Source organism: Schistocerca serialis, chromosome 2 (genome assembly GCF_023864345.2).
Source record: "Schistocerca serialis cubense isolate TAMUIC-IGC-003099 chromosome 2, iqSchSeri2.2, whole genome shotgun sequence".
In the NCBI taxonomy this organism is placed as follows: Eukaryota; Metazoa; Arthropoda; class Insecta; order Orthoptera; family Acrididae; genus Schistocerca; species Schistocerca serialis.
This window is the reverse complement of record NC_064639.1, coordinates 564,711,561-564,723,713: the sequence shown is the minus strand read 5'-3', so window position 1 is coordinate 564,723,713 and position 12,153 is coordinate 564,711,561. Positions and strand designations below refer to the sequence as shown.

General features: G+C 42.9%; 1 protein-coding gene across 1 annotated transcript in view; it reads right to left on the bottom strand.

Moving 5' to 3' along the window:
- LOC126456220 (transmembrane protease serine 9-like) overlaps window positions 1-12,153 on the bottom strand; it is a 141,509-nt gene that overhangs the window by 52,184 nt on the left and 77,172 nt on the right. The window contains exons 3-5 of the mRNA XM_050091973.1: window positions 11,742-11,908; window positions 3,310-3,408; window positions 399-535 (exon numbers count right to left, since the gene is read on the bottom strand). Coding sequence (XP_049947930.1) covers window positions 399-535; window positions 3,310-3,408; window positions 11,742-11,908 — 403 coding nt within the window. The remainder of the gene's footprint in view (window positions 1-398; window positions 536-3,309; window positions 3,409-11,741; window positions 11,909-12,153) is intronic.

The window sequence follows — 12,153 nt, the reverse complement described above, 5'->3', positions numbered from 1 at the left end:
AAAAAATGTGTGTGAAATCTTATGGGACATACCTGCTAAGGTCATCAGTCGCTAAGCTTACGCACAACTTAACCTAAATTATCCTAAGGACAAACACACACACACCCATGTCCGAGCGAGGACTCGAACCTCCGCCGGGACCAGCCGCTCAGTCCAGGACTGCAGCGCCTGAGACCACTCGGCTAATCCCGCGCGGCCCAACATAGGTAGAAGATTTTTAGGAAATCAGCACTGCTGTAATTGCATGTACAGGCTGTGTCTGTGATTGCAACTTCCACTCTGAGATGAAGAGGTTAACACAGGAAGGGAATAAGTGGCGGGTCGCATCAAACCAATTAGAGAACTGATGACCAAAAAAATCTGTATTAGTTTTAATGAGTACAACGGTAGGTACTTACGTTGCAGGTGCTCTGTCGGTTGGAGCCGGTGGCGCAGAGTGTTGAGGAGACGATGACGCCTCCGTAGTACTGCTGGCAGAGCGAGTTGGAGATGACGCTCAGCGTCGTGTACTGCAGCGTGCTGGCCGTGTTGCCGTCTGGAAACACACCACACGGCCTCCTCTTACCCTTCCCGAATGCTGTCACAGGTGATAGCCTCACTAGTGGCATCAAGCTGCCGTTTGACTGTTCAGTTGCCAAGACAGTTCTTTATGGTTTATGTCTGTCCGTCCTTCTGATTGGAGGTTTGATGGACTTCGGCCGTTCACTTATGTAATAAAATGGAACACTTGCAGCCGTCCTTTCGACGTTACTTATAATATAGCTACCAGTTTCGGTGATTCAATACACCATATTCAGACCATAACTGACTCTCAGAGTGTGAACTCCAGTCGTACACGCTACCCCTTCAGTGGGCAACACCTATGAACTGGTTATCGCAGGCTTCTGTAACAGCGATGTCATGTCTCCAGCCAACAACTTACTTGTTAGTTGCAGGCACAACATCGCTGTTTGCACAGTTCATAGATGTCGGCCACTGATGGGTTCGTGTATAGTACTGGAGTTTACACAGTTAAGGCCTAAAGATGGTATAATGAATCACCGAAACTGGTAATTACACAATAAATAACATCGAAAGGACAGCTGCAGGTGTTCCATTTTATTACATAAGTTCTTTATGATATTACGTCACGAAATTTCTCAGATAATGCAAAGCAGCTAGTGGGCCGAACAAACTCAATAAATCGTTGTGATGTATTTCATATTATATATTTCTCATCACATACATGATTTGTTTGTAACGCTTTATTAGGCCAACAGGGGTCACATGATATTTGTTTTTACTCACAAATGTAACATTTAAGTGAGTATTAACAGAACCAATAATGACAAGTTCAAGCTATGTGGCTTGTTATTGAACTGGTAGTGCAATAACAGAGAATCATAAGTTTGATTTCGAGTTCGAATATACAATATAAACTTCTCTCATGTGTTAAACAGAGACGATTATCCGCTAGAGATTGCTGGTTAATCTACGCTAGCTGATGACCTTCCAACGCGAAATGTACACTGCATCTTCCAGAAGAAATGATGCTATAAGCAGCACGAAGTAGATGCGATGTGTATTCTAAAGCTGCAAAGCCAAAACCAGTGGTTAGTATCTCATTTTTACAGTCATAAGCCTTACATGGAAACAGTCTTCATATTCTTATCTTTGTTTCTGTATAATCTTGTTTTACCGATCTTTATCAACAGTCAGCGCTAAAGGTTCTAATTTTCCTCAGCTTTTACATTTTAATAATGCCCAACCACATGTCCCGTCATGCGACGATTCTTCTCTTATCAATAATCTACAGATTTATTTCGTTGATTTTATCCTTTCTAACACGTCCTCATTACGTATTTCATTTCTTAACTTAAATTGTAACATCCTTATGAGGCACCTGCTATAAAAAATTAATGGTTCTTTTCTTTGCAGTCTTACATAAACAAATTAAACTGTAGCACTACTGAGAACAGTCCTCTCCATATCTAGCTCAATTGTTGACACTAACAGATTCCTTCTACATGCTAATGTGGTTTTTGCTTCCACCTTACAACTCTAGTATTTCATCCTAGACACTACAATCGTCACATTCTACTTACAGTTTATTCCACTACTCTGATGTTCATGTCTTATCCGGAGAACTATGAGGGCATCCTGGTACCAGAGGTCTTTTTTACCGATATAGGAAGACATAAGTTTAATTGAATTTTCTCGAAGCTACAGAAGTCACTTATTTCTACTACCCCCAACTCCAATGGTCAACTTTCGTTCAGAATGTCACCAATCAGTCCAGGAACCCCGGAAACTGTGGTATTGACACTAGTCTCGTTCGTTTCACTTTTATTTTTTTCCTGTCATCCCCTTAAGATCCACACCCTTGCCCTACGCATTTTTTAGGCTACAGCATTATTTTTTAAATAATGAGTTATTCGTATCTAGTTTGGTTTGAAATTTCCTGAACTAAAACGTTATCACTTTACACCCTGTCTGTAACTGTCTCCTCATACGTAGCCATATGTGTACCAAATTTTGTGCAAATTGCTTCAGACGTTCCATAACTATGCCGAAAAAACACATACTACATATATAGTTTCTTCTAGGAGAAGAATGTCACCTTCATACCTCTTCATTGACACTTTTGTATTCTTGATTGGAGCGTGCATTCGCATTCGCCATTCCCGTCTCCACAAAAAGTTAACCGTCAGTATTCATGAACTGCACCTCTCCTACACACTATTTAATATTAGTTAGCTTTACTCAGTTTTTGCAGAAGTTATACTTACTCATGTATGTTTATACCGTTTTCTATAACCTTCGCAATTCTGACTGTCGTATTCCACGTTACATACGTGATGATTTTTTATTAATCAATTTTCAAATGCAAATTCCGAATTATTCTTGGCTATCTGTCAGTACCTCATGAGTATTCATTTGTATTTTTCTATTTATACAGTCAGCAAATTATGAAACTGCCATGTCCAGTTGATCATGTGGTGGGTCCTAGCGTTAGCTGATTGTAATTATTGCGGCAGGTTGAGTACAGTGTCTTTCTGGTACCGTAGTAGTACATTTCCTCTCTCGGGCCTCATTGATTTTGCTGATCCAGAAGGTACCTCAAGCAAACTTGTGGCACTGACGGGGTTACTCAGAGGCGTGCTACTTTTACTCAGATCACTCAAAATTTTACACGTTGTAACGTAGTCTTACATTTACAGACTTATTGTCGCTAACTGCCTTACGATTCCTTTGCAAGGACTTTAGAGGTGAGGTGTAATGAAGAAGCATACAAGACGCCGCCACTTGTGAACGGGAGTGTGTACTTACTATCGGCAGTCAGACCCCAACCGCTGACAGTAGCAGACTGGCCCTCGTAGCTGTTGCCCGCCTGTGAGCGAGAAGGCAGGTTCACCAGAGCGATGTAACCTGCAAGAATAGAAAAATTTGTCAGATACAGGGAAATGATTCAAACAAAATCTTTTTAGAATTAATATTCACCCTGTAGCGGAATGTGGGCTACTGCTGGCAGGTTAAAACTGCGAGCCGGTCCTGCACACAATTTTGATCTGCCAGGAAGTTTCCTTTCACATGCCCCAGATTTCTTACAGGAGTGCGAGTCCCGCAGTGTATGCAGGATAACTTTTGTGAAGTTTGGAAGGTAGAAGATAAGGTTCTAGAGGAAGTAAAGCTGTGAGGGGAGGGGGGCCTCGTGAGTCGTACTTGGATAGCTCAGTCGCTAGGGCACATAAGCGAGAGGCAAAGATCCGAAGATCGAGTGCTGACGTTGCACTCGGTTTTAATCAACCAGGAAGTTTAAAAATGCTTTTACATTTCCAAATATTCCCCTGGAAGAATCGATACTTAGAACCCTTGGAGAAATCAGTTCCCAGAATCTACGATCTTTCTTGAAAACATCTCTAGTGATGAAAATACCTAAACAGTCAACACATACGGATGAATTTAGTACTTGAATAAACGTACGACATACACTTGGTTTTGAAATGTCGTTCATCGAAATAATTACAATGAATTCGAAAAATGTCAGCACTCAACTCACAGTTTGTGAGAAACCAAACTTTTTTAACTACCTAAATAAGTGCAAACCATCGCGCACGGTCTCTCTCTGATTTTTAAGAAGTACCAGTCCAGAAAATTTCCTGTGACATTTATTTCGGCCTTAACTGTAGATGATAAAACGATATGAATTTTCAATGGACATTTGTCGTGCTATTTCTTGTAACTGATCTTCCTGCAAAAGACATAGGTTGGATGTTTCGTTTAAAAGAATAGCTTCATGTTCATAGAACTTATGTGTAAATCAGTTAGGTCAGCTAAACTATCTAAAAATCAGTGCCTGTTAGTGGATTCCAACAAACAAGGGACAAAGCTAAAAATAGCCACGATGGACCTGGTTACTTCGGGATGTCAAAACTAATCGTGGAGACCAATTACACCGAGAGGAGCCTTTAAAATCTGCTGAAAAAGACAATACGATTTTTATGTATATAAGCAATGATTCTCAGAACCTGTAAATCAAGAACTGGCCGATGTTTTTAAGACAAGCATCAAAAAGAAAAGCGTTACGCCGGAAACCAAGAATTTCGTTGGTTATACACAGCGAAAAAGACATAGGAATCAGAATTTTTTCTTCAAAATAGGCGTATATTATGGAGGTACAATAAACCCCAATAAAACATTACGACACTGGTCTCAGATTGCGAATTTGTTTGATGTCAGGTGTACAAGATATACTCGTATATACACTAGTCAGTCAGACCATTATGACCGCTGCCCACCGTGACTCGGGATGCTACACGGTGGCGTTGCGGGGTTGCGGGCACGTGACACGGCAACAAAAGTATGTAAGTGGATCAGATACGGACTGGGGACCACCCTCGCGAAGATATGACCTGCAGATGGGGAAGTCCATAGAGATACGAGACTTTGACGAAGTACAGATTATTATTACGCACAGCCTATGAACGAGCATCTCAAAAACGGCGAAGCTGGTGGAATGTTCAAGTGCCAGTGTCGTGAGCATCTACAGAAAGAGGTAGGAGGACAGTGGAACTACCACTAGACTTGTGGGGTCCAGAGGTTTGTCTGCTCTGTGAACTAGGATAGGTGATAGTCTGTGGCATCTTTGTGGCAACACAATGCTGGTGCCAGCACAGGTGCTCCTGAGCACAGTTTTCGTCGTACATTGGGTAACATGGAGCTCTGCAGCAGACCATCCCTACGTGTTCACATGTTGACCCAACGACATCGTCATTTAAGATTGCACTGGGGAACATGGGGATTCGACCGCCGATCAATGGATACGTTTAGGTTCTTCGGGTGAATCACATTTTTTTCCACTAGGTCGAAGGTCGTCACCACAAACTCCGTCATCGAGATGAACGGGGGCTCGAAACGTGCAGTGCGCCACGTACGCAAGCTGGTCGGATCAGTATTATCCTATGGAAGACATTCTCCTGCGGTTGCATAGGACCTTTGGTAGTAAGCGAAGACACGTTGACAACTGCGAGCGACCTGCTTCTCTTCACGCTTGACGCCTTCCCTGATGGTTCAAGTGGTTCAAATGGCTCTGAGCACTATGGGACTCAACTTCTGAGGTCATCAGTCCCCTAGAACTTAGAACTACTTAAACCTAACTAACCTAAGGACATCACACACATCTATGCCCGAGGCAGGATTCGAACCTGCGACCGTAGCGGTCGCGCGGCTCCAGACTGTAGCGCCTAGAACCGCTTGGCCACCCCGGCCGGCAAACCCCTGATGGTGATGTCATCTTTCAGCAGTGTAATTGAGTCTCAGAGCCAGAACCGTGCTATAGTGGTTTGAGGTCAGTATAGTGAACTCAGGTCGATGTCTCGGTGACCCAGTTCTCCTGACGTAATTCCAATTGAACCCATCTCGATCGCTATCGGGCCCCATCACCGCGTACGCAAATCAGTGGCCCGTTATTTACGCAAATTACTTGACCTGTGCGTAGGCATCTAATGCTACATACCTCCACAAACTTACCAACAAAATTTAGGATTCCTGATACACAGAATCAGTGATACATTTCGTTCCAAAGACGGACAAACAAACTATTAACCTGATGGTCTTAATGTTTTGGCTCATCAGTGTACAATCAATTATTGACACACGAAAATTTGTGCCGGACAGGGATTTCCAGCTTATCACGACCGACCGCCGTAATCACACGAGAGGTTCTAGGTGCTTCAGTCTGGAACCGTGCGACCTGCCTCGGGCATGGATGTGTGTGATGTCCTTAGGTTAGTTAGATTTAAGTAGTTCTAAGTTCTAGGGGACTGATGACCTCAGAAGTTGAGTCACATAGTGCTCAGAGCCATTGGAACCATTTTTGAACTTAAACCTCGTTATGCCACACTTTCAACATCCACTAACGCACATAATGTCATTCCCGCGACGTGGAGAAAGCAATGCTATTATCGTCGTTTTCAGCCCATCTAGGCACGCAATACTTATTTCATTTTGCGTGTCTGAAGGAAAAGGCAATGATGACAACCCACGGCTGTATTAAACATCACGAAACTTGTTCGCAGATTGCGAATTCGCTCAACGTCACCTGTAGTACGGATAGATATATGTACAATCCATTAGTGACACGTCAAAATTAATGCCGTGTGATGTTCCAGTTTCCACATTTTAAAAAATGAGAAATAACACATAAATTTTTATGTCCTGCTGAAAATTACAAAACTGATGTAGGAGTACTCTCAAGTATCACTCAACAAAGCAAACTTGGTTCCGTGTCAGGGTGGAAGTAGCATCCTAGAAAGGAGATGTAGATGTATAAATTATCTACGCTTCGTTATCGTAAGAAGTAAAGCATCTAAGCGTGTTAATCGAGTACCGCGCTATAAAGTGACTGCCAGGGTGCTGTAAAAGTGCAGAAAGACCCTTCTTTCTCTTTCCTGTCTACACTGGTAGCTGTTTTCTGTAAGATATGGCGAGTTTTCTTGGACTCTGTATAGTATATCTATAATCAATTATTCAGTGATTTTCTATACGTTTCTCGACTACGAAACATTTGACATTTATTTAATCCATGTTTTATAGTCAGAGTTTGTATTATCCAGCAACATTACAATATTACAATTTACTGCATTGTTTTTAATACAGTGGCAGCAAAAACATACGACTTCTCATTCGGGTAGGACAGAAACAGTCTAAAAATCTTTTAAGGGTGTTTCAGGGCAGGTTGTGCTGAAAAATAATTGTTAATATGTCTGAAATCTTATGGGACTTAACTGCTAAGGTCATCAGTCCCGAAGCTTACACACTACTTAACATAAATTATCCTAAGGACAAACACACACACCCATGCCCGAGGGAGGACTCTAACCTCCGCCGGGACCAGCCGCACAGTCCATGACTGCAGCGCCTGAGACCGCTCTGCTAATTCCGCGCGGCAATCATTGTTAGAAAACAGGTTCGACACCCGCATCGTTTGCGAATTAACTATCATCGATGTTAGCCAATCAGGCCGTTGAGCGCGCAAATTCAAGCGGCTCGCCAGATGCAATTAGTGTCAGTTGTCCTCATGGCGTAGATGATAGCGAACGAGACTGCTCAGACTTTGGTTTGGGTTCTATCCTTACTACTTATGTCCAATTTTTGTATCGCTCTCTTGTTCGGTTTTAGGAAACCAAATGAAGACATTTAGCGACACCGTCTTTGGTGGGCTGCTTGAATTTGAGCCCGCAACGGACCGATTGGCTAACTTAACCACCAATTAACTCGGAAACGGCACAACGTATAGCATTTTTCATAACAATTATTTCTCAGCACAACCCACCCTTCAACACCCTTACGAGCTTTTCAGACTGTTCCCGAACAGCTCTGTATTAGCAATGAAACACAGTGCTGGCACCGAGCGAGGTGGCGCAGTGGTTAGACACTGGACTCGCATTCGGGAGGACGACGGTTCAATCCCGCGTCCGGCCATCCTGATTTAGGTTTTCCGTGATTTCCCTAAATCACTCCAGGCAAATGCCGGGATGGTTCCTTTGAAAGGGCACGGCCGACTTCCTTCCCTAATCCGATGAGACCAATGGCCACGCTGTGTGGTCTCCTTCCCCAAACCAACCAACCAACCAACAGTGCTGGCTGTGTTGCGATTATGAAAAATCATTTGGAAGATTCTGCATACGATCATCTGGATCTCAGTGTGGTCTTTGAAAGTTAAAATTCAGCGAAAAAAGGTTTACCCAAATATGCTTAACACGGAAAATCAGTTTGCATGAAATAAAACTGCGTTCACGACGAGATACGGAGTAATTTAATTCTTTTTTAACTCGAAAAAATTATTATCTTCAGATGAACAAATATAGGCCCACCTTCTTTCTGCAGTCGCGACGATACTCAGATTTCTTGACTTTTTTTCGTTAGGCTGTACGAAGCAAACGATGGCTCCTCTTGCTGCTGTTATCGCTTGTCTTTAGATACTTCCATTGCTACAGCATTTCAAATTCGGCGATTAATATGTTTAGTGAGTTGAAATCAATGAATTTTGTGTCATAATTGCTCATGCTGTTTGTTTTTATATACAGCTGCTGTAAATTTATTTTGCACTAGCAATTGCGGAAAATCGAGCCAGAACAAGTCGAGATTTTGCTTGAAATGAGAATAGAGCTACAAAGGCAGTTGATGAAAGATGAGAGTCAGAAAAGCAAATCAGAAAAGAGATTGGCTTTGTTAACTGCACACTGTCAGCGTTAATTCAAAATAGAAATCAAATTATGGCAATGTTTGAGCGCAATATTTTCCAGTCATGGAGAAGAAATATAAGAACTGTTAAACACGCTGTGTTGTTTGTTTCGTTCAAACAATTTAGGTCGCAATATGGACCCATGTCAGACCCCTTTTTTGCTGGAGAAAGTTGATTAGTTAGTGTGGCAAATTAATTGAATTTTTTGCATATGCAGGCTGCTCCGATTGTAAAAGATAGTGAACACCACATGTTCAAAAATTTTACTACAACTACAGATATGAAGCGAGAAACGTTTCCAGCACAGTGGAAAGTAGCTTCATTTACATCCGTTTACCAGATAAAACTATCATTCTTGGGGAGTCGGTTCACGGAGGAAAATCTTTAAAGATAGGTCTATGGTATTGGTACGACGCAATTCGGATGGCTCTCAAAAAGGTAGTCATTTGTCTATGAGACAAGTTTAAAATCATTATATTTAAGTAATATGAGACAAGTAAAACGTTGTGGATGGTGGTTGATATATTGACGGACTGGATTTCCAAATTCGGTTTTCAAAAAAGATTAAGTCATAGTTATGGTTGATGATAGTCCAGAACATCACACACATCGATGCCCGCGGCAGGATTCGAACCTGCGACGGTAGCAGTCGCGTGGTTCCGGACTGAAGCGCCTAGAACCGCTACGCCACCGCGGCCGGTAAGGGCGTACAGTATCACACTTACACTCACCTACACGCTACTAATACACATACAACCTGCATATCCGCAAGAAACGGGGCCAGCACACGCAAAGGAAGTATTAAGCGATCACTGGGTTCGTATTTTTGGCAGGCTGTTCTTGGAAATTATACCATATCCTTGGGGCGGCAGTGGTTTTGCAGTAGTCCTGCAGCCAAGGCGGATAAAAACCTTCACAGAACTTTGCCGATGTAGTCTAACAACTCCTTTGTCGATAGGCGGTTGAATTTCCCAGTTAACAATGTCACATGACATTTACATTTTTATTCATGAACTTGATGCAGTCGATGGGAACCTCGTTTCCCCGCTGTCACTGGCGGAAACACGAAGCCAGTTCTGCATACATTCCCACCGCGTCACTCCTACAATAGTTCAGTGTTGGCTTAGGGTCAAACAATTTGACCTCGGTGGTATCGTGATAGCTTCAGGAACGTAACATACATAAGCAGCCACCTCTGAAAGGAATCAACGCCTTGAGGTAGGCCGCTACATCGCAGCCAAAACGTCTCTCACTTTACTATTTTAGCATTTTAAGTATTTTATAACATGATGAAGGAATACACGATGATGGATTTTAAGGGAATGGCAACGAATTTGAGAATTAATACTGCAGTTCCTGTCTCCAACATATCATAAACGCAGAACATCATTAAAAAGGTGCTCAGCTGTTTAAAAGCTCTTTAGAGTGGCGAAATGGATAAAACGATGAACGATATCGAACATTTGATGCTGGAAATGATACTTCAAAATTCCGTAACTTACTCACTATAAGCTTAAAAAAAAAAAAAAAAAAAAAAAAAAAAAACAGAGTAAACTTTAGCAGGAAGTCGAATTTCTGACGAGCGAGATATCGCAGTGCTTAACACAGTAGACTTTCATTCGGGAAGACGACGGTTCAAAACCGCGTCCGGCCATCCACATTCAGGTTTTCTGTGATTTTCCAAAGTCGCTCCAGGCAAATGTCGACATGGTTGCTTTGAAAAGGGCACTGCCGATTCCGTTTTGTAATCCGAGTCCGTGCTCTACCTGTAATGATCACGCATTAAACTCCAATGGCCGGTCGGAGTGGCCGTGCGGTTCTAGGCGCTACAGTCTGGAGCCGTGCGACCACTCCGGACGCAGGTTCGAATCCTGCGTCGGGCATTGATGTGTGTGATGTCCTTAAGTTAGTTAGGTTTAATTAGTTCTAAGTTCTGGGCGACTGATGACCTCAGAAGTTAAGTCGCATAGTGCTCAGAGCCATTTGAACCATTTGAACCAAACTCCAATGTTTCTTTTGTTTCATGGTTTAACATGGAACTCTTTTAACACCAAAAAATTTTTCAGACCCCTTCAGTTTCTTGTTAAGCACTTTTCACTGTGTTATTCTTACAAATGTCCATGTACAGAACTAAATATAATAAGTATACGTTGCTTGGCACACGTTCGATGTCGCTTCGCAACATTCTGAAGTAGTTAAGACACAAAGGAATCAGAGACATTGGCCGCAAGCGGAAATTGATTTAAATCAAAGTGGAAAGTTGAAAATTTGTGCCGGACCAGCATTAGAACCTGAGTCTCCTGCTTACGAGGCAGATGCACTGATCACTACGCCATCCGCACACACTAGCCAGCTCAGCTGCACGGAGTACTCGAACACTCCTCCCGTCAACCCCAAAGTCGCTACTTTTCCACACACCACTAATGTAGCGACCCTTGCCCGTTTTCCTCATTACTTACGGCATTTTGCCGATTCCTGTTAAGAGATCATTGACAGAAAGAGCAGAAAACACGTATCCATGATTAAGATGAGGACGGCTAACAATCTCTTCAGTGTGGATTTATACCAGACTTGAACTCTTCCAGGAATCAGCGAAATATCGCAGTAATGAGAATAATAGGCGATTGGCACTACATTAGTAGTGGGTGTATAAGTTGAGATTTTCGGTCTGGCGGGTGGCGTGGTAGGGCAGTCCGTGCAGCTGCGACGACCACTGTGTCCAGATTGTGCAGTAGTCAGCCCATCTGCCTTTGTAAGCACTAGACCTGGGTTTGAATCCCAGTCTGGCACAAATTTTCAAGTTTCCCCATTGATTTAACTCAATGCCCGGTTGCAGCCAATGTTCCTAATTCCTTGGCGTCTTAATTCATAGTGGCTGCTGGATCAAAAAATTGTGTCCTTTTTCAGATGTGTCCAAAAAACAGACAATAATTATATGTTCATTCTTAAGCAGTGTCGAAAACAGTTCAGTTTTATTTGTGTGTACGCTAAATTATGGCCACACGTGTGGACTTACTGCTGAGCTGCACGTTGGTGCCCAGGAAGATGACGGCGATGTCGTTGTTGAGCGTGTTGGCGTTGTAGCCGGAGTGCACCGTCGTCGACCTGGTGTTGATGGTCACGCGGCCAGACTCGCTGCCGCTGCGGCGGATGCCTCCCAGGCTCACCGCCCACGTGCTGAACCTGTCGCAGCGGAAGGCCTCGTTACGGTACAGATCACCATCGATGAAGGAAAAATTTGCTTTTTATTTTCGTACTCAGCATTCACTAGAATTTTCTGTCTTATTCTTCTTCTTTGTTAGCCTTAGACCCGTCTAGTTCGGACTCGGCTGTCAAAATTTGACAGATTTTTGAAATTTAACAGATTTATATTTATTTGGCTTTTGCGGCCGGATACCCTTCGCGTCCCCCCAAGCGAAGGAAGTCGT